Source organism: Parasteatoda tepidariorum, chromosome 8 (assembly GCF_982258835.1).
Source record: "Parasteatoda tepidariorum strain Cologne lab strain chromosome 8, Ptep-v5.0, whole genome shotgun sequence".
Classification (NCBI taxonomy): Eukaryota; Metazoa; Arthropoda; class Arachnida; order Araneae; family Theridiidae; genus Parasteatoda; species Parasteatoda tepidariorum.
In genome coordinates, this window is record NC_141762.1 from 54,878,299 (window position 1) to 54,902,913 (window position 24,615).

Sequence of the window (24,615 nt, forward strand, 5' to 3'; positions counted from 1 at the left end):
AATATAATATAAATTTAAAAAAATTATAACAAAATTTATTAAGTCTTCCAAATGAGAATTAAGAAGTTCTATTAACCCCTCAACGATCGGTTAATTTTCAAGAAAACGGTCATAAAAGTGCCTCTTTTTTTTGGCTTTTGCATTTGATTTGTGCTGCAACCAGTTTAAAATAAACTAACTATCTACAATTTCCTTAAAAATATCCTGGTACTGCGATCAGATGTGTAAAATGAGAAATAAAATGTTTTCCGAGCAAAAGAAATGTATTAGTTTTATTCTTATTGGCGCGTTACTACTGAACACTCCAGCCCGTCATTTTCACGGGAGCGAGAAGGAAGGGGTTAAGAAAATATTAAATTAGAATTTTAAATACAAACCATGAATTTTTATTTGGTTTAGCAACACGCTTTCTTTAATAAACTAGGAGGCTCCTATTAGAACGCCAAATTTCAACTCTGTAGTTGCATTTCGGCCAGCAGTTCATTGCCCAACATGTTTACTACAAGTTAACAGTTAATAATTTACGAATTAATAATCGAATTGTAAATTTCTTTTATTCTATCAAAGTCTTTGTGCATTTTGCTAAACACAATCGTAATTTCTAAGTTTTATAGTTTATGCGCGACAAATTAAAATGTAACGTAAAGCAAAAAAAGAGAGGAAAAATTCGCAAAAAAAATACCACTTAAAATTGCAATAACTTTCGAACGTATTAGAATTGAGAAAAAAAACTTCAGAAAAAATAGCCCTTCTAGCATGCCATAATTTACCTATGTAATTTCATTTCTGCGACAGGTTGTTCGGTCTGTCCTTATGGTATTTCATCCAACAAGTTTAAAAAATAATAATTCTCGATTTAATTACAGAATGCTAAATTTTATTTATTATACTGTACTCCGTGTAAACTTACTAACTTAAGAAATAACAGTACTGTAATAATTTATTATTTTCCATTATTGAGTGAACTACGACAGTTTTCTTCCTAACACGCAACATTTTTTATAAAATCAATTTTTCTGTGATTTAGTAACTTAAAAAAATAATTTTTGAAAAAACTAATCTTGTTTTTGAACCAATTTAATGATTAAAGTAGAAAAAAAATGTGAAATCTCCTATTTTAAACGATTCTTTAAAAGTTCATTCAAAAATGGAAATTCAATAACCCAATAGTGACTTAAAACTATTTTTTACTTGCAAAAATTAAATAAGGCAATGCGAAATTTTTATTTTATTTACCTCAATATAATGAGGAAGTTAATTTTGCTTTCTAAGGAAAGTATCGATAAAAGTTTAGTTAGACAAAAAATTCTTTTGGTTATTAATATTTAAAAGCTGTTTTTTAATTTTTTCTCTATACATATTTACTCCTCTTTTTTTCATTAAAATTATCTTGAACATTCTTTAGTTATAAATTACAATAGTTATAAATTATCTTCAGTTATAAATTATCTTTAGTTATAAATTATCTTTAGTTATAAATTATCTTTAGTTATAAATTATCTTTAGTTATAAATTATCTTTAGTTATAAATTACTGCTTCAAATCAGTGGGATTTTATTAAATAATATTCAATGAGAACCCATTGTTGTGTTAACAAGTCAACATTTTTTTTAAAAATAAATACTTAAAATTTAAGAAATTTTATTTTTTCGTTTTTGACAAAATCGTTTCAGTGAATATGCTTACAATACGAGTACCTTAGAAATTTTGACAAACAATACCAATCAGTTTTTACAGGAGAGAGGAATTTCTGACCTGATAAATTTCATATGGGAAAGTTGTTTCATTGATAAATGGTACATACAATAAAGCTGTAATATTTTTTTCCATAATTTAAATTTAATTTTAAATAGCTATTGATGTCACTTTAAGAGTTTTAAATATAATAACTTACTACCTTTTGAAGGAAAATAGGCAAATGGGAATCGTTATTTAATTAAAGTATTGCATAATAAATTGTTTTGAAGTAAAAATACTTAAACTAATGTCAGAATCAAATGTAATACTTTAATTTCAGTAAATTGGAACCAATAGTATTCTGTAAATCGAGATAGCTGTATTAGATTAAGAGTATGCACAGAGTTAAAGAAATAACTTTTTGAAAATTCGATTTCTAAGGAACTATTCGATCGATTTGGCTCAAATTTTGTATTTTTCCATGTAAAATCACATTCTTTAAAATGAAGTAAAAAACTGTATACCTTACAATTCAAAACCGATAATAAAACAAAATAAATAACAAAATAAAATAAATAATAACAAAATAAAATAAATAATAACAAAATAAAATAAATAATAACAAAATAAAATAAATAATAACAAAATAAAATAAATAATAACAAAATAAAATAAATAATAACAAAATAAAATAAATAATAACAAAATAAATAAAATAATAAATATTTGATATTTTTGCAAGGATAACTCCATGCAAAAATTAATTAAGTTATTTTTTGAAAGGAGTTATCTTTGGATATACGAATTTCATAATTGTGGGCAAGTATTTTTCAATTCGCTTAAAAAGTTCTCGGCAAAAAAATAAAATTATCATAGGGGTCCAAACTTTGGACAGCTCTCTTGATCAAACAATTGGGGCCATTTCCAAGATTACGACTGTCTCCCATATTTTAAGTGTAAGAAATCTAAATCCGGTAAAAAAAAAAATTTGTTTAATTGGATAAAGTACGTTTTTGTGTCTGATCTCGTAACTTAAAATATAGTCTGCATTGATTATTTAGCAAATTTGAGATCACCCCCTTAAATCATTAAGATTAAATCCTAGAACGCTAACATCCGATCATTAGATCAAAAATTATTTTTTCTTTCGTGCACTGCACTGAAATTCTTTTTCTCCAAATAACATTATTTGAACCTTTCCTTTTGTTTTTAAAAAAAGGAAATTGAACTTTTGACGCAAACAATTTTTTGATTAAGAATATCATAACAGCCTAATGCAGACCTAAAGGAAAAATGCTTGAAATGACGTAAAAAGGTGATAAGATGAAGCATTTATTGAGATTGTAATAATGACCTTCGTACCGTCTGTAAGCAAGTAATAGTTATAATGGAGGGGATTAAAGTCTTTTTGTACCATTAGCGGCACGAAGACATAACTTTTTCTGAAAAGGGCTTTCTTGCTAATAGAATAATAATTACGCTGTTGAGTTTGTTCGCAAATGAGAAACGCAAGTTTAAAAATAAGGCTTTTTTTCAAATTCCATTTCTTAAAAAGTATTTAAATAAAATTTATTTTGTGCTATAAAAAGCCTAAATATGCGAATAAAACTCAATTTCGTTTCATTTATTTATTTATTTTCATTTAAAGATCTTTGATCGACACACTCTCAGAAATAAAACTCTCACTTTTAACGATTCTGAAATCCTTGAGCTGTATTTCCTTAATTTTAAGAATCGCGTCACGAAATCACGTGAATCTTGAAGAAACCTGAGCTCTCAGCTCGATGACAGATATGTTTCCTTGGAACTTCATCGCAGTGCATTGTGGGAAATTGCTAACTAGAATGGGCGAAACTAAAAGGGAAACTATGCGATCAAAACTAGACAGACGACATAATCAGATCGTGCTATATGGTCGTCAATGAATTAAACTCATACCAGAAGAACCCAATACCTCCTATAAGAGAGAAGGCCTCAGCACGAGTTACCATGAACAGGAAATTTGATCCTTTAGTAGTCCAAACGTAATGACATCTTTCGTTTTTTCCCCCATTGCGCAACTAAGTAGCCCGTACGTAGTGACATCTTTCGTATTTTGTCTTTAAACGCGCAGTTTATGTTCGTTACGTCTGACTACTAAATTGATCTGTACTGAAGCCTTCTCTCTTCTAGGATGTGTTGGAAGATCCCGGGTTCTAATCTCGCTTCGGGCTTGAGTTTTATTTTTCTCTCAGTTCTATCTGGTCTTCTTATGACGTTGAATTACCTATATAGTATCTATAAAGAAAATAATCAACAATGCCACCCGCAAAAATATTTTTCGAAAAATCAAATAGAATAAGGAAAAATTTCTTAAATTTTGAGGAATTCTTCGTCCTCGAAGAAATGACGAGAGTTATTTCGTCACTTGGCCAAAATATTTGTTCAGAGAGTATACCAGAATATAGTTTTGTCGAAAACAAAGAAAGTTTCGTGAGATTTGAGTATCCATTTTTTACAGTGCGTTCTTTAAATTTTGGACCCCCTTATTCAAATACAGTTAAATTGGAGTCTAAAGTTTAGACTGATTTTAACAAACAAATTAAAAATGTGAACAGAAGAAATTAACATCTTCTAAATAAAATTATTTAACTCCTTCTTTTCTCAATTGACATAACTTTTTCCAAAACATAATTTTTTTTCCGTTTATTTCCTGTATCTTCAGCTTAATTTAGCATTAAAGAAAATAGCTTAAAATGATAATAAACTAAAACACTTATTCAGATTGTAATGACCATCATAGCGTCTATAAACACGTGATAGTTATAATGAAGGTAATTACGATATTTTTATGTCATAAATGGCAACAAGACATAAATTTTTTCCGAGAAAGACTTTTTTGTGGATGTATTTACAATTACGCTGTCTCGTATATGAAGACCTTATGCATTTGATTTAATAGATTCCAAATACTTAAAATCAAAAATTTATCACTAGATTGTAATCTTATTTATCAAAATAATTGCTAAAAGAAATATCCTCTCTTTTACTTTCAGTATAAAATTAACTTTGCGTACAGTGCACCAAGAAAATGGATCACTGTGAATTACTTTTGATCTAATGATTGGATCTTCACGTTCTAGGACTCAACTTTAACAGTTCGAGGGGTTTGACGTCAAATATGCTAATTAATTAGCGCAAACGATGTTTTAAGTTACGAAATCAGGCACCAAAATGTTTTTATTCTGAATAAACACACCTTTTTTCAACGGATTTCTGACCTCTAAAATATAGGTAGTATTCGCAATCTGGGAAATACGGTCCAAACAGTTTAGTAAGGAGATCGGACCAAAGCTCGGACTCATTAATGTTGATTTTGCGTTTAGCATAGTTCGCCGTATTTGAAGAACTTTTCATGCGAATTGAAAATTTTTTGCACACAAATGTAAAATCCGCTTACCAAAAAATAATTCCATGCAAAATTAAATTATTTTTGTAATTATTTCTTATTTTTTACTATTTTATTTAATAATAGTCGAAAATTAAATTTTAAAAAAGTAGAGTATTTAGAATTCGATTTCTCGGGAATTATTCAACTGATGTAGCTCAAGTTTTGTGTTTTGTCATGTGAAATTGCGTATTTTAAATTAATGTGAAAAAATTGTAATCAGCATTGGTGTGTTGTAACAATTCTAGATTTTTTGTACTATTTTTAAATAAAATAACAAAAAAAAAATATTTACAGAAATTCAGTTTTTGTATGGAATTATCCTTGGATAAACAAATTTTTTAACTAGATGCAAATATTTTTCAATTTGCTTAAAAATTTCTCGAGATGGGCCGAAATAGGCATTAAATAAAATTCATATTGATGGGCTCAAACTTTGGATCCCTCTCCTGCCTAAACTATAAACCATATTTCCCAAATTGCAGCTTCACTCCATAATTTTTTCGTGGGGAAGGGGCACAAAGAACGTTTTCGTGATGTCTTAAAATATCCGCGTGCACTTATTAATCAGCATATTTGAAGTCACCCTTTCGAACCGTTAAGAATAAGCCCTAAAACATGAAGATCCGGTCATTAGATCAAAAGTTATTCAGGGTGATACGTTTTTTTCTTTTTTTGACCCACTCTTCTGCATCTAAAGGCTTTGAAAAATATTTTATTTTATTTAAAAACCGAACGTTAAACAGCCGACCCAATTTTGAATTTATGGCTATCAATGTTCAATTCCTTAGTCTTAACATTTTAAACCCATTCCAAAAGACAAGAAACTCTTGAATCCTGCATTGGGGCAAACTAGTCTTCGTGCGGGACTTTTTAATGGAAGTAATCCTCATTTGCGCTTTACATGGAGAGAAGAACCACGAAAACCTCCCACGGTCAGCCTGACTGCAATATGGGACTCTAACCAATCATCAGTCTACCAATGAAGATATTGTATATCAGTATTGTCGACTGAACTATTTGGGAGCAGAATTCGTATCAACCAGTCACCGCTGGGAATAGAACCTGGGTCATATGATTGGGAGGTGAACACTCTATCCTCTGAGCCACCACGGCTCCTTTTTGAAGAATATTTCGCAAAATATTTTCAAGAATTTTCAATTCCTTCCTATGAGCAACTAATATTTGAAATTGCACAAATAAATGGATTACTAAAATATGTCTGAAATAATACAATTTGTAATAGCATATTTAACAATTTAAAACCTGAATTATGCATGCATGATATTTTAAGACTAAAACTAGTGATACAAACTACGTCTGAGCTAATATAAAACACTGGAATGCACAAATAAAAATGTGTAGTCGCTTATTAATTTTTTTAAAGAAAGTTGGTTAAAGTTAAACTTTAAACATAATAACGCATTAAGCATTAAATTAAAAAACTATATTGTTTTACTCCTTTTATTCAAATATGTAAGGCATGTAAGATATTTATTAAGAGTTTAGAGTTACAACTAGTTCAGTTTATTTCAAGAAATTGGTCAGAAAACATGATATTCATAACAATTTCCTCACAGTTTCAAAAAAGTTTCATCATCACAATTTCTGACTAATAGAAAAATATTTTAAACTGAATTGGTTTTTAACACAAAGCATGCAGTTTTTGGTTAAAATCAAAATTTTCAACAAAAAAAATAGGGAAGAAAAGATTTTTTAAAAAAGTCATCTACCTTTCTCTGTGATTGGCCTGGCTCTCTCTAAAAATAAACAAATAAACAAAAAAATAATCTGAAATAGTTTTAATTCCATTAAAAGAAATTTACGATGTTTTAAGTATTTGTATTTAGTTTATTCTTTAAAGTTACAAGAAAATTCAGATTTCAACAGGAATCGTTTCAACATAATAAAAAAAAGTAGGCATTTGATTAATAAAATATAAAAAGAAGAAATGAATAAATAAAACTTTAAAATAAAAAAAACTTAAATAATCAATTAAAAAAGAAAAGACAGCTAGTTTTTGAAGTACAATGATAAATATTGTGCAGTAACCGTTTCGGTGAAATCTTCGAATCGAATCCGGATCACGACAACCCCAATTACTAAGGAGACAACGTGTCACTGCTCTATTCATGCCATTGGGATTCATTTAAAAGCGCCATGCCCCAAGGTGGTTAATATCCTTACATTTCGAGCCTGTCCCTTATAGGATGTTTTTTTTAATGATTTTGAAATTTTTACCTGATTTACATCAATTTTCGACGATTATTTTGGCTCAGAAACGAGCTCGGTAATTTTCTCTAATTCATTAACCAGTGATTTTTACATGAGCTCAGAAACTAGGAAACATTATGCAAGGTTATTAAAGAATCAACGCATTCAATAATAACGTTATTTTTCAATACCTCTCTTGTAGGTTCAAAATTGTTGTTGTTTCAGAATAGTATATGGCTTGCATAATACTTCCTATTTTAATCTAAGAAGACTTACGTTAGGTACCAAATGATCTTTGCTTCCAACTCGGGTGAATTTATTCCTATCCAGAAGTTTTCTAACAGCCTTTTCAGTTGGCTCGTTGAACTTCATGAAAATGACGTACGCAGCATAGCATGTTAGAAGTGTGCTTGCTTCGTACCAATGGATGACATTGTCTTTGAAACAGAGAATCAATACGATCAAACTTATGGAATAGAATGTTACGTCCCTAAACAAGGGCCACCATGTTAGGCTTAAAACTGTCTTGCTGAAAATGGCACACATTGAGATGACAAATAAAATGTTGAAAACAGCGGAACCTACGATAGTCCCTATTCCAACGTCGTCGTAAGAGATGAAGACCCCTATGACACTCGTGAAAAGCTCTGGTGCGCTGCCTCCGGCAGCCATAAAAGTTGCTCCGGCAACGTCTTCAGATATATCCAACTTCACTGTTATAACATCCAACGCTGGAACGAAAAATTCATCACATACAATAGCAAGAGCAACGAACATGTAAACGAGTCCAAAACAGTGCAGGACGACAGCGCCATGCTTTCTTTGTTGCAATGTGAAAAGATCTCTAGGAAATTGAGCTTGAGGGTGGTCATCATTGGTGCTGTTTGTGCTCGAGTTTTCATACTTGCTGAGGAGTTGCCTCGGAGAGTGTTTGAAAACATCGATAACCGTGATAGGCTCTGAAATTTTCAAGGATGATGGATTGTGATAACAACTTCCCTTTTTGTGGTTCTCCATGTAAAGGAAATAAAGGATAACAAAGAACACTGAAAGTAAAACGAGTCTGGGATCCCTCCATCTTTGACGGTATGGGCGTGTCCGTATGTGAAACATGATTATTATTAGAAGATAAATTTATTGAGGATTTGAGGAGGAGTGAGTATTTGCTATGTCTGGATATCATAACTTCCCAAACGTGACGCCATATCTTCGAATGACTTGATATGCCTCTGCCTTTCTAGGGTGGATATGAAGAGTGTCAGGGAAGGTGCCTGCTGAATGTGGTCCATTGTGATTATTCACTTCAAAATGAAAGAAACATTCACTTCGAATCTGAAAAAAAAAATTTATAATTTAGCTTTCAGATTTATTTTTGAAAAAGAAATATTGGTTTATTACTTTAAAATCAGTCATAAAATGCGTTCAAAAAATCTTTGCTGTAAATGTTACATGAAATTATATATTATATACAGATGGGTGACAAAATATTACGAACACTTTTATACTAATTCTATGTAAGAAATTTCTCTTTTAGCAGCAAAAGCGAACAATCTTTCGTTTAGTTTTATGTTTTGGAAGAATTTACATGACAAAACTCTTGGCTCATCGTGCTTGAAGATTTTAGAAAAGATATAATTTTTACGCATGCAATATTTGAATGAATCAAAATAAGAGAATGAAAATAATGACTATTTTCTGTCTTTAATACCAGAAATTTTGAAATAATTCTATAGGATTGCGATATTTATATAATAATGATTTTGAAATTATAGTGATATTAAAAAAGGAAAGAAGCTTTTAGTTTTCTACGCTCATTTTTGGTAGATGTAAATTTAGCATTGGGGTAAGGAGCAGCGTATCCACAAGCTTTAAGCGTGATTTGTGTTGTAAGGTTTATGTTAGTTTGTCACCCATCTGCGTGTATCTAAACAATTAGATATCATCACGTTTGATCTAAAGTTATTCTAGATCAAACGTAATGATATTTAAATGTTTAACTGTTGTAAGTAAAGTTATTCTAAGTTTATTTACTCAATCAAAAGTTTATTAATTTACTATAATCATCCAATTTCTAACTCATTTCTCTTTATAGTTATAAGTCGTTGAGAAATTGCACCTTTTAAAATCCATCATGATTTCATAAATTAAAATCTCTATACTTAAACAACATCTCGTAGAATAATTTGAAGAACTGCTTTTTAGTATTATTAAAAAATTTGCTTAGATTACATAAGTTTGAAAAATAAAAATAATTCAAACTTTTGTTGAATCAGTAAGTTAACATTGCCATTGAGGACAAGCTTTTTTTTTATATTCTTTGTATGTAAAATAATTTTTTCGAATAAATTTTTAATTATCAAGTTTTCGATCCGTTGAAATATTTTAGAAATTGTAGAATAGAATTGTCAGAATTGTAGAAAACGGAGCAGTTGGTATCCCCGACACTACACAAAAAATGTACACTACTTAGCGTGAAGAAGGCGCCACCAATTTTTGTTATTCAGCAATTCTAAAATTTATAATAGGTGTAATTAATGATATACAAAAAGTCAGTAAAGTTATTTTTTACGTTACAACGTAAAGCGAAAAATCATCAATTTAGGACACATACATACATTATTTTTTAAATTAAAATTTGTTTGTTAATCAAACATACACACAGCACAGAGAGGATATTATTATCAATTTGAACTAGGCTTAGCAAAACCAAAGCGAATAGAAGTAAAATATATTTAATACAATTAACAAATTTATTTACCCCTTCTTATTAGAACATTCAAGCTTCAATCTTAATTATAAAACTGAAAACATTAATTCCCTTTTATAACAATTTGGTTCTGTTTCTGTAGAATATTCTGGATCGCACGAATCGAAATCAAACTTTCAGCTTCTTGTAAACAAAACAAAATTCAATCATCTGAGAATTGATTACCTACCTACACTTCAAGAAGAAGAAGACCCCTCATACCAACACATGTGATCTATGATGTCAGCGCCAGCTAATCTTTATCGGCAAAATGGCGTATTAAGGTGGAGCTAAGTTTCTCTTCATAAATTAGAATGTTAATTAACAATAAGTTAATTAAATAACCGAACCAATTGAAATATAATTTTTTCTCGTCTACCTCTTTTGCTTAATTTAGATCAGGGGATCCAACTGGCGGCCCGAGGTCCGCATCCGGCCCGCGTAGATTTTTTGGGGGACCGCGAACTAAAATATATTAGTTGTCATTTTTTTACGGACAATTTTTACAAAAATTCTGTATGGATTTAAAATACTTTTCTCGTTAATAAAAACCTGATTTCTTCGTTCTGTGAAATTTAACATACCAATGGTGCAAAAAACTTTATTTCTCAGGTTTTGCATCCAAGATAATATTTATTCAAATACAAAAATAATCATGCATGCTGCTCTTTTTCATTTCTTTTTTTTTTCTTCTTTAGTATTTTGTGAATATAATTTTGCATGTATCAGAAATTTTCTTGAAGAAATTCTCCGATTTAACTTTTTGAAACCACTCCGATTTAACTTTTTAAATTTAAAATGTAAATATCTATTCTCTGGTAGTTGCAACAGACAAACCTCAATTTTCTCACTGAACATTTTGTGTGCTACTATGTAAGTTTTAATACCAACCTTTTTAAAGTTTTATATCTTAACAATTAGATATCTGTTGCACATTAATTGTTTAATACATAGGTGCACATTTAAGTTATTGTAGCCCGAATTTTTTAATATGCAATTAAATATTTTTAAAAATCTACTTCTTATTTTAATTTGTAATTCAATTTAATTTGTATACTTTTGTTTTGTACAAATTGGTAAAAATCTAACAGTAATGTTTAATATTCTTTCAAACATAAAAGAGTCCTACATAAAATGTTGATAAAGTTGCTGCCCACCATTTGATTTGTGTTTTATATTGTGTCTGCCGGCCTCATGTAAGTTGGAAAACCCTGATTTAGATTTATTATTTGTTTATGCATTTTATTGTAACGGTGATGCATTTTTATTTTGTGTACCTGTCAACTACAATGCATAATTAATATGTTTATGTTACTCATGCCTTGGTGCCTATCTTTATGTTAGGTTTTCTGGGAAAATATATTGTCAAAGAATTGAAACAATTGAGATAGAATCTTTGTAGAAGAATTTATAATGTGTTACTTAAGAGAATTAATACTTTACGGGTTTGGCTTACTCGAAATAGAAGGGAAAGAACCAACACTCCAGTCCAGAGAACCAACAACCAATTAGGATCGAGCTATACACTCTACGTCACTTGCTGGTATCCCATTGAAAATTAACGCCAAGATAATAATTTATGAATGAAATGAACTTGGAGTTGGCTTACACACTTTGCAACACACTTTTAAGTGTGTATTGACGCTGGTTTCGGCATTAACTTGAAATAACACACAATTTTTAAAGTTTTCCAACACCAAATTCGGATAGGTATTACACCGCAGTTTTTACAATGTATGTAAGAAAATATCTTTTTAGAAAGTAAGTTTGTTTTGTGAGTATTGCAATACTAAAACAAATTAAATCTATGACATTTTGAATCAAATAACTATTTTTTTTATATACCGAAGTAATAACCGTCGAGTTTAAATAAATATAGATTCATGCTTCATTGTTAGGAGCAAGACACTCAAAAGTTAAAGAGTAACATGCTTGGATTTGACGAGAAATTTTATGATTACCGCCGGCGAAATCGTCAGTCCCTTATTTATATTAAGATCATTACAAAACATTCAAGTTCCTCAAATAAAATCTTGCATTTTAAGAGCGTTTCTGCAACCGAAAAGGAGCGATGGTAACTATACAAAAGCTGGTCGTTAATTACGATACTTTCTCTCATCTAACGGCAATATAAGCTGCAGCGAACGCAATTCTCGGGAGATTTTAGAATAGAATTTTTGATGAGTGAATTTTCCCTCGTCTTCTGGTCTGCTTTCGTTTTCTTAAAGGAAAAGCAAGCGGTTGTTTAGGGATTTAACGAAGAACAACCCTGAAGGGTATTCAAGTGAAGTAATGATTCCAAAAGTATTTATTTAATGGAGAACCAAAGGTAATGAAACGGTCGAATTTTGAGGTTTTATTCCTTAAGATTCCTAATAAAACTCCTACCATTTCGAAAGTCTGAGTAAATTTAGATAGTACGTTTTCTTTAATTTTTAATTTTTGCTCATTTCAATTTATTTAAGGGAGCTTTCTAAATGTTTGTCTGTGGAACACTGGTGTTTCTTAAATGTAGCGAAAGTGTTCCACTAAAATTTAAAAAACAGGGGTAAATAAAGCTGTTATATGGAATGAAACAATTACTCTGGGGAACTTTTTTTTTCTTTTGCATGAGGTCTTGTAACAGATTTTTGATATTCTCAAATCACTAATTTCAAATTTACAATCGGTTTCTCCTCCTATGCTACAGTTTTTTAATGATATTTATAGTCTATTTTTTGTCTAAATGTACAAGTTTAAAATCATTATATATTACAAGAGGTCGCATAATTGTTGCTTCAAACTTTCAAGGCATCAGGATTAAAACCACATAAGAACATATTTTAATTTGTATTTTATAACAGTCGTTGAACAGCCGACCCAATTTTAGGTTTACGACTACTAATGTTCCTCTTCGTAGCCTTGTAAATTTGAAATAATCCAGAAGACAAGGAAACTCCTGGATCAATACCCCCAGAGGTATGATTTTTTATGGGAACATGGAGAACTTTCAGACTCGATAGATTTAACGTGCATCAGTCACAATTTACTACACTGGGAGTCTTCGGCCAGCGGGGATCGAACCCACGACTACTTGGACATGAGCCCAGTGCCCTACCAACCAGGCTACCCCGGTCCTGCAAGGGAACATATTCACAAATGTCATCGTACAGGGCCGGGATAGCCTGGTCGGTAGGGCGCTGGGCCCATGTCCAAGAGGTCGTGGGTTCGATCCTCGCCGGCTGAAGACTCCCCGTGTAGTAAATGGTGACTGATGCACGTTAAATCTGTCGAGTCTCAAAGTCCTCCATGTTCCCACAACAAATCAATACCTCTGGTGGTACTGATCCAGGAGTTTCCTTGTCTTCTGGATTGGTTCAAAATTACAAGGCTACGGAGTTGATCGTAAGTAGTCGTAAACCCATGAAATTGGGTCGGCTGTTCAACGACGGTTATAAAATAAAATAAAATAAAATGTCATCGTACGTGGCTAGTGGTACTTTCATGCTATAATCTGCTCAGAAGCAGCACATGAAAAGTAAGCACATGAAAAACTCATAATAGAGGAAGCGCCCTCAGTAGCGTATGGTGACATTTATGGGTATGGGTTCCTATGCAATTTGAATTCTGATGATTGGTTCTAACTCCGTAAACTTGCGACATGAAATAGACAAACAAGTCACTTTAAAAAAATCTGTATACCCAAAACCATGAAAAGATAAGGTATTTTTGAAATTTTTTAGCGTTGTTGGCGAGAGAGATTACTTTTCTCCTAGAATAATCACGGACTATGTTTCAACTTTTGCGACATTGTGGAGAAGTTAGTGCGAGTATTACTTTAAATAGAACAGAAGTTCCCAATTTTTTTCGGTTATGGAATCTTGAATGATAGCCCATCTTTTGGTGGAACCCAGAGAACTAAAAAATAAATAAATGAAAATCGAGTGTGTGTAACGGCATATAGTCTTCCAATTTGATTTTAGTGTGAATATAAATTAAATATACATGATTAAATTAGCCATTTTTTTAAATAAAGACGAAAAAGAACCAATATAAATTGAGAGAATGGTTATTTTAGAGACATATTTCTTCATTGTTGTACTTGGTTATTTTAGCAATATCTCTTTTTATTGTTGTATTTTGTTATTTTTATTCTATGCAAAATATTGGTGCAATTTTTCATAAATATGTATTTTTTTCATTATTCATTCAATATAGTGTTACTAGTGTTTCTTTTAACTTTGTTTTGCCTTTTTCATAAGCATTTTAATAAAATAATTTCATAAAAACAACGAAAACATTAAATAAGTAATAGGTAATTTAATCACATATAAATTTAATTACAGGTTTCGAAAATCATAACAGATAAAAAGGCCCTAATACTTGGAACTCTTATCTTTCTATGGAACCTTGGGGTTCCGCGGAACACCATTTGGAAACCGCTGAATTAGAATATCACGAGGCCTACATTACTGTTATTATCATTATGTTTGATAATGTTTTAATACAATTTGCACTTCCAAAATCTATAAATTTTAAGGTCAAGAATCATAAAATATTAACACATACAGAACTATAGCAATTCCAAGCATAAGTTCAGTTATTAAAAGCTTTTATTGCAACCCAACGGAATATTGGCAATATGTTGATGAAAGAAATTTAATTTGCTGATTGGTAAATTCAATATTGACTTGCATTTAACTATCATTCTGAGAATCCCTAATTTCAAAACCAGCTGTATACTATTTAGTCGAAAAATCGGAAATAAATGTAATGCAATAACAAACCATGTTTAAAAAAACTTAATAATTAAAACTTGGAACTTAGAAACAAAAATTAAAACTTAGAAAAACGGCAGGCTTAACCTATTCCTTTTCTAAATATTAAAAATAGATTCTGTTTATTAGTGAATGTGTATAAGCTATAAGCTAGAATTTATCTCGTTTCATTTTAAAATGAAACTAGACAAATTCTAGCTTATAGTTCTCACACAATTAATAAATGATTAAATGGAATTTACTTTTAACACTAACTGCATTTATCAGGTTTTGCCTTGGGATGTTTCATGTATAACATTTTTATGGCCTTAAAAAATGCGATCTGGAAATAAGACGAAACATTGTTTCTTCAATATACTTTATCAAGTGACAATACCATTACAGCAAAAACCAAAAGTGCTTATTTTTCCTTACACACTGTATCGTTTTTCTTTTTAAAAAATAGCTTTTAATTTTTATCCAACAACAAAAATCGAATTTTACTGGTCATTAAAATAATTTTAAATCGCTTTTCTTAATCTAAAAATCAAATGTTCACTAAAAAAGAAATCCACAAAATAATTTATAAAAAAAATAATTTATAAAAAAAATGCACTCAGCGTTTATAGTTTACTTTCATTTTACTAAACCTTGTGAAATCACTCGTGTTGATCATAAAAATAGGCAAATGTAGATTAACTAGACCTCAATTTTTTTAAATCAAATAATTTGCGCATACCAAAGTAAAAACAGCGGTGATTTCTTCCAGCGGTGCTAGAATAACTTACTTTATATTTATGCAAGTGCAAAATTTAATAAAGTTTTATTCTTTCAGGCAATAACTGGAGATTTCTAAATTTTTCAGAGCTGGCTTGAAAAAAAAAAAGACACTGGTGCAAAACAAATTATGTTCACCTAATTATAGCAAAGCTTTTAGGTTACTTTTATTTCAAAACCACACAAAAAAAGAAGGTTAAAAGGAAAGCTTTTAGCTTTCTGGAAACTGGGTATTGATTCGCTTTTATCCACAACAGGTGAAGAAGGGGAAGGGGTGAAAATTTCACTTCCATCAAAAAATGCGTTGAAATGGAGATATAAATATTAGATTAGAGGAAAGAAAATGCTGTGAAAGAGCAACTAGATTGACTTTTAAAAAAAACTTTCTTTTTTGCAATTTTTTTTTTTTTATCTCTCAAATAAATAAAAAAATTTCCTCTGCAAGATACTTAGTTTGCATGGAAATAAATGCTTCACCATTCTTCTGTTGTACGGCGACTTGCTTATTACTTGCAGGAAATTTTGAAAACAAATAATTTCAGGCGAAGTGTTAAAGTAGAAAATGGAAGCCATAGTATAATATTTTTTTAGTTTATTTTATGAATTTCTAAGCATATTAAATTTTCAGTTGTTTGTTCGATAATGCATCTGGTTCAGTAATAGAAGATATGATGTAAAACTGAGCATCTTCTTTTGTTTCAAATCATTTATTTTTAAGTGCTTTCAGTTAGAAAAATTCCTTTTTTTTTTGTCATTTAAGGAAAATTATTGAAAAGTTTTTAAACTTGATGAGGCAAAACAATGATTAATATCTATCATTTAATTTGAAATCGAACGTTTACGAAACTCTTTCAAAATAAAAACCAGGAAAAAAAATACAAATGTGGGTCCTCTTCAAAAGAAAAATCCCGAAAAATTGCTTAATTTTTTTTAAAAGCAAGCCAAAACAATACAAATAGGTAGAAAATGTTATCTACATAAATCACAATTATAACTGGCTCTTTTTACCCAAAGTACAATTTAAGCAGGTCTATTTTTGACAGTGGCTGGGTGGATCAGTTGGTTTGTCGTCGGCCTTCTGAGCCCAAGTCTACGGGTTCGACCCCCGGCCCAGACACCGGATTATCGGGATGCAGAAAATCCTCAGCGGCCATATCGTATTATTATGCGGCATGTAAAAGATTCCTGGAGTGCCTTATTGGCTCTTGCCATTTCCGGCAAAATTAAATTCCTAGTGCACTTTAGCATCGTAATAGAGTCTCAGTGCTGCCATCTAGTGTGGCAGAAACTAGACGTCCAAATTAACATGACCAACGGTATCTCACCCATTGTGGTGGTCTCTGAAAGAGTGGATACCTCCTCTGGAGAAAGCACTAGGTCTGCTCGTCGGCAAGACCGACTGTGCAGCTCATTGGAAATAAAAAATTAAAAAAATTTTGACAGTTTACATAGAACTCACCTCACATCAAGAGTTCGAGTCGAGTTTATCTACATTATTATATCCATGTTGATACTATCATCACTATCCATAAGAGGGATATATAAGTAGCCAGATGAATTCAATCCTGAATTCTATCATTTCGTGGTTCAAATTTTCTCTTTGGGAAGGCCTTTGTTCATTCAACGGCCAGCTAGAGGATCTTAAATCTCATGAAAACTGAATAACTTATTCTCACAACAACACTTCTCTTGGGTCAAGAAATTTAGTCTACAAATTTTCGTATGGTGATTCATGATAAGGCTAAACCTTGCTGTTCTGCATCCTCACGATGTGATTCATGGTTGGGCTCAGGATAGAGATGGGCTTGAACTCGCATTTCGAGGTCCGAGCCCACCAGAGCCGGAGATATAATGGATTAATTAGAGTCCGAGTCCTTCCAAGCCCGTGATATGCATCAGATAAAGACCAAATTTTGATGTCTTGTCAATTATTCATAGATGTCTAAACACAGCAATTAGTAAATTAAAATCTTTTCCGTCAATGATTAGTGAAGAAAAAAAAAAGCGAAGAGAAAAACTGAACCGGCTATAATTCCAAGATCGCTAAAACAAAAATTAAAAAAAGAAATCATAATATTGAGCAACTTAAAAGTCATGTGTCAAGCCTCACAAAGCAAAAGCATCGAACAGAATTAACAGATCCCTGCAAATTTTTGCACATTATAAATTTTACATTTTTACACTCAATAACTGAATTAAAGCTTTGTTAAAAAGTAGAAAAGAAGTTTATGAAAATTTTATCGTGAATCTGAGCCCGCATGAGCTCGAAACCTTTTTTTTTTTTCAGTAAACGAACCCGAGCCCGCGTCTGGCTGAACTCGTCTTATCCGTAATGGCCTCTTTCGCATGTTATCTAAAAGCTTGCCTGTATAAGTAGCTTTGCAACTCCGCTTTCCAGATATCAATGTGAATTTATTTTTATTAAATTTATTTTAAAATAATTTATTTTTAATTAATTTATTTTAAAATAATTTATTTTTAATTAATTTATTTTTAATTAATTTATTTTTAATTAATTTATTTTTAATTAATTTATTTTAAAATAATTTATTTTTAATAAATTTATTTTTATTAAATTCATTTTTAATTAAATTATTTTTATTAAATTTATTTTTAATTAATTTATTTTTATTAAATTTATTTTTAATTAAATTATTTTTATTAAATTTATTTTTATTAAATTATTTTTAATTAATTTACTTTTAATTAATTTATTTTTATGTAATTTATTTTTATTAAATTTTTTTTTTTTTTTAATTTATTTAAATTAGCCATATGAGTATAAAAAGTGAACGATTTCATACGTCTCTTGAAAATTTAAAATCATTGATTGCGTTTCGCAAAAAAACTTGCTCTGCAACTACTTAATAGAATGGTTCAAACATAAAAAAAGTAGCATTGAAATCCACTACTGCAGCCCCACGCTAAGTAACAATGCAAATTTTAATTATTATCAGTCTGCTTATTAACAGAATCTCTTATCACTTAATTGCTAATGGGAGTTCATCTTACATCGAAATTTTGATCACTTTCTGACTAGCTTAAGTGTTAAAATTTCAACTAGAGATATGTGCCTGATGACAATACAGTACATCAACATAAACTATAAAACGTACAAAACTTAAAAGAGAAATAAAATAAAATAAAATTCTTAAAAATTACTACTGTACATGAGAAAATATTTCGTTTATCACACCTGAAACACGAAATTAATACGATCTATGTTTTTCATTTTAAGTTTGACAAGAATAAAATTATTTTGTCCTCTATAGCTTGCTTGAAAATTATAATTTTTGAAAGTTTTTCTTTCTTTTCGCATTTTTATTTTTTTATTTTTTTTTTAATTTCGTTATCCGGTGATATGTACCTGACGGCTTACATTTTCTTTCGTAAAAATTATTTTTTTAATTCTGCTAAAACAGTAATTTACAGTGTAACATTTTAGTTTTAACAACACTACCAAAATAAAATGACGAGAACTATTAGTAGTGTAAATATACATTACCCAGTTACCATTATTTTTCATCTCTAGACTAATCAATAGCTGTTTTTAATGTATGTTTTTAAATTTCATTGTAAAACAATATATTTCTTTTTTTTTTATTCGTATTAGCTTAAGAAGAAATGAGAAAAAGTAAGACACAAAGTTTTTTAATGTATTTAGTTATTAGTATAAACAGTTTAGTCTGAGAGTTCTATATTTGACATTGACATGAAAAAGATGCTCTAATGATCTTGTTCTTTTTTTCTCTGAATATTTTTACTTTGAATTGTTGCGTGCCCATCAGAGCAAGTAAAACAATTACAAATTAAGCTTCCAAATTTGTAAAAGTTAAAAATATATTTGAGCCATTTTAGTTCTAGAAGCTTACGTTCTACATTTATTATGAATGTTCTCTAATGATCACTTTTAATGCATGCTCTGAGAATAGCTGTTTGTAATTAAGTAAAAAGGAATAAGGTATACGTAAGAAGGTCGCAGGTTGGAAAAATTTTATTTGGAGATTCTAATTTGAAAAAAATAAAAACTCTATTTAAATCTTACAAACAACTATTGAGAGAGGTAGAACGCAAAACAATCGAAACTCTCTTGATTGCCGGAAAAAACTGAGAGGGTTGAAAGGTGATTATTAGAAACCCAACCAACCTTTTAAGCAAACTGGTTTTATTGTAAGATGGTGTTTTATATAAAATTTAGCCAATATTTAAAAACACTTTTACAAAGCTAGCTGAACTATTATATGTATGTTTATATTATTGAAATATAGAATTAAACAAAATCAATTTAACTCGCATTTATTTGCTACCATTTTAAATAGTAAAAAAAATCGTCTGGATAATCCGAAAAAGTTGACAGCTATGATGCGTACAGAACTGTCAACTACTACGCTTTTTGCAAAATATTCTGCTGAATGGTTGACAATTAGAGACTAATGCTTTCAGAAATTTGGATAATTTTGACAAAATTTTAAATGCTTCACCGCGAGAGGGCAGGAACAAAATGACGTTTTACGATTAATTGGCATATAGTTGTGTGGAAAATAATATTAAATCAAACTTAGAAAGCAAAGAACCATACATATAAGCATAAACTTAGCTAATGCTAAAAGAAATTTTTTCAAAAAGTGGTCAAAGAGTAAAAATATGCATTAAAAAACAGGTTTAAAATTTGAATTTCGATTTTTGTAAACATATATCTTTCAATTTTTTTGAAGTTAAATTGGTCCCTTGTTTAAAGTTTTTTATGTTTAAGTAAAATTAAATGTTTTGTATCAAAGTGATAACATGCACACTTTTGTATGAGTTTTTGAGACTTTGCACGCGCAAATTCAAGCACCTCTGAAAATTAGCAGCCGCTACAATGCAAAATCCCTTTTAATAATAATTAATCTAAAAATTATTGAAAAATTTAATTAAAAATAAAAAATTTTACCCTTAATACTATGAACATAATTCAACTTTTTCAGAGCTTTCACCAAAGAATCTTCAATCAAAGGTTATGTCAAATTCATACTTAAAACTCTTTTATAAGCTTCACGCGATCTACATATAAATTTTATAATTTATTCTAAAAACTTTTATGAACACAAATTTAAATTAACTTATTTACATTTAAGATTAAAAATATTTCTTTAAAATAAATGGGTGGATCCTAGAATAGACCAACCCGTGGCGATTTTTTTAAATCTCGTCAAGCAAGTTTTTGAAATTCTTGAATCTGATTGGTTATTTGATATGTATACCTACACGAAAGTTGGATTTCGTTACAAAAGAGGTAAAAGGGTTTATTATTTCGCCATTTATGCTTCTGATTTCTTGCTGTTAGAATCATCGTTAGCATTTCATTTTTTAACCGTTATTTTATTTATTGCCGTTATTTATTTTTCATTTTAGGGCAATAATTTAAATTGTTTTTTTTTTTTTAAGTAATCAAAAAGCAACACTGACCCTAGTAATAATCGCCAACTTGGCGAGATTTAAAAAAGTCACCAAAAGGAGACCTATTCTAGGATTTTACCAAATAAATCGTTTCTGAAAGGTGCATCACTTGGTTGCTTTTGTCTTTTAATAAGCTGTATGTTGATATAAATAATTCTGGTATCTCAAATAGATAAACAACATAACTAAATGACGTGTTGAGATTTCTTACTAAATGCAAGGTGACATAATTAGGTAGACCTGAGAAAAATTTATGATTTTATTTTAATTACATGTCCTTGAGAGACTAAATAAATCTCAATATGAAATCTCAAACAAAAGCAAAGGACAATACAATTCATCATCATCAAATTGGTGTCAAAAGCTTTATCCACTGTCTAGTACTAAAAAATCAAAAACTACTCAGTAATAAACTTTTAAGCATGGTTGTTATGCTGCCACTTTATAGAAGCTAATATTTTACAGCACGATAGATTTACTTCCGATTGCAAGAATTTTTATTTTTTATTATTTCAGTGTTGCACCTTCAAAAAAGTCTTAATATACATTCAAAAGATTTTATGATCCAGATCGAACTTCAAGGCATAAATTCTCTTATCTAATTTAGTAAGAATAAAAACGAAAAAGTATTGTTATCTGGTTCTCTTTATTTTACGGATTACTTTAGATAGCGATATCCCGATGAAAGTTTTCCGGAAATAAGGTAAAGCGGTAAAAGAAGGCGATGGGTGATAACGTTGTGTTTTATATTGTTTCCGTCATTAAATTTAATAAGCAAACATTTTGAGTTATCTTATTTATTTTTTTATAACAAAAGCAATAAAGTCGTAATTTTTACAGTATGCGTGACTTTCTTTTAACTAAGATGCATAAATTTAAGACTTTTTTTTATATATATTATTTTCTATGTAAAATTGTATTGTATTGTATTTCTGTTGCAGGAATTATTCAATCGATTACGTTCGTATTTTATACTTATCATGTAAAATTATATTCTTTAAAATGATGTAAAAAAACTAATACCTTACAATCCAGAATCTTTTCGACTAATATTAAATACGATAATAACTAATATTCACTAAAAGTTATTTTTTACATGAAACTATCTTAGGATCAACGAATTTTTATAACTGCGTGCAAGAAATTCTCTTAAAAAGTTCTCGTGATAGATGGTGAAACAAGCAGAAATATAAAATTAAAAGTAAGGGGTCCAAACTTTGGACAGCTGTCCTAACCAAAGATTTCCCAGATTGCAGCTATCCTCTATATTTTAGGGTCAGAAATCCAAATTCGTCGGGGTAAAAAAGGTATGCTTATTCAGAGAAAGCACGTTTCTGTGTCTTATTTCATAACTTAAAACATCGTCTGAACTAATTAATTAGCATATTTGAGGTCACCCCTTCGAAGCACTAAGAATTTGAAACCCATCATTAGACCAAAAGTTATTCAGAAATATAAAACGTAAAGTTGTTGACGAAAAATTGGAAAAACAGTATGGATACTAAAATGGAGGCAGTAGTATCATATTTTAAGTAACGAATGATATCGTTTAATAGGAACTAACCATGTTGCATAAGAAAGTTAAATCGACCATGATTTATGTTGTGAATTTTAATAACCAAAAAGTATTAAACATAACAGAATATGAATATGAATAGAATAATATCGTTCATTAGAAACTAGCCATAAGAAATGTTGCATAAGAAATTTAATATAATGTTGCATATAATGTTGCATAAGAAATTAAAATCAACCATGATTTAAGTTGTGAATTTTATGATAAAAATTATTAAACACAACAGAATATTCATACACATTTGACAGAAAAAATGATGAATTTGAAAAATCACCAACGGAATTTTTTTTTTATATTCATGTTCAGTATTACCAGTACTCTGTATTGCCGGTACCATTGATGCTAGAACCGATAAAAAAACATTCTATTTTCTCATCTTCGTCTTCCCATCACATTCACATTTGTTTTAGATTGTTTTGGGTTCAGTACACCATTTCCATCAACAGCATTAGAAATGTTGCATTTTGGCACATAAGGAGGCAATAAATAATATTTAAGCGAAGAAAAAACAAAAACGTCATCAAACTGAGTCGAATTACAACTAAAAAGAGGAATTGAAAGCATGGAAACTTATTTAATTGCCCGGAAAAAATGTGCTGATAGGTGTTTATTTAATTCACTTTCAAGTTTTCTTAGAAAGTCAAACAGGTTTTGATATCTTTAATACAGCTATACTCATTATTGATTCTATAGTGCTTTTGGGCTTAGGGGCAATGAGCAACCCTCGTAAACATTTAAGGTGTTTTTGAGGTTTATTTGAAGTTGTTTTGAGGTGTTATTGAAGTTAACTTTAAAAACAAATTTTAAAAAATCAATCTCACAAAAATCAATCTCAATCACAATCACAATCACAATAAATAAGGTGTAAGAAGCTGTTTTATTCACTCTTGAGGTTGATAGAAATCTAACTTAGAGCAATCAGCTTAGAGAGGTTGTTTTTGGAGGTGTACGTACACATTATTCTTTCTACACTTCAAACAAAGAAATATATCTGTGAATCGGTGTGAATGATTTCACCCGATTTCAACAAAAAATTTGCTGAGCTACATATCTAAGGTTTATTTTTTGAGGGATAAATGAGTTTGAAATTAAGGTTTATGAGGTTATTTCTGGCGCAAAGCATATCCTCATTTTTTTTCAATCAGATGTTTTTATTTACATACATTAACTATAAACCATACCTTTTATTTACATTAACCCTGCATACATTAATTATTATGAACACATTTTTCTCTTCGCGAAAGCAAATGAGAACAAAAATTTACGGGAAAGTTAGACGCCTAACCTTGATATGTAGTTCGTACCCGTGTATTTTATAGAACTATTGTACTATGATCAATTCAAAAAGATAAATATATCAGCATATACCTAATCACAATGTGGAAAATTGAAGCAATTCTTGGCTTTTTCTTTCAAATTTCCAATAAACATTTTTTAATCAATACTTCCTTTTCTTTAGAACCACTCAAGAGTGAAGATTCTTAAGCCATCATCGAAACTTTAACCCAAAAGAAATATTTATATTTTTTGAAGAGTAACCAAGGAAACTTTCTTTTCTTTTGTAGCTTCTTCAGAATTATTAAAAATAAAATACGGAAAGAGAAAATATTTCACCACGTTTCCCACTAAGCGCAAAATATATAAACAAAGAAAAGAATTTCTTTTAATAGTCTGCCGCTCACCGCCATTTTGCTTTTTACTGCTTACAGCAGAGCTTATCACCTGAACGGCATGAGAAATAAAAACGGAAATAGAAGTTAACTGTGTAGCTCAAGTAAGAGCATGAATGACTTTTCGATCGATAGCGTTAAATTACTTTTACTTTTTTTACGCATTACTTATTTTAAAACTTTTTTTTCTTCTCATTTTTCGTAAAAACTGTCACTTTTATGAAAAAATAGAACGCATATAGATTTCCTTCAATGTTTTTAATATGTAAGAATATTTCTTTTTGTTACTTAATTTAACAAATTTTTTTATGACAGTAGACTCAATTATGAGTTCACCAATGTTCAACTACAAA

The 24,615-nt window shown here is 29.8% G+C and overlaps 1 protein-coding gene across 4 annotated transcripts in view; it reads right to left on the reverse strand.

The window, feature by feature from the left end:
- Window positions 1–24,615, reverse strand: part of LOC107439128 (sodium/potassium/calcium exchanger Nckx30C) — a 247,483-nt gene that overhangs the window by 164,577 nt on the left and 58,291 nt on the right. For 2 of the 4 annotated variants that reach the window (XM_016051620.5, XM_043039974.3), the window contains exon 2: window positions 7,604–8,650. In XM_016051620.5, the coding sequence (XP_015907106.1) occupies window positions 7,604–8,431 (828 nt within the window). In that variant the 5' untranslated portion in view covers window positions 8,432–8,650. Of the gene's footprint in view, window positions 1–7,594; window positions 8,651–24,615 lie in introns of all 4 variants that reach the window. The other 2 variants (XM_071181363.2, XM_071181362.2) reach the window with 1 other exon arrangement.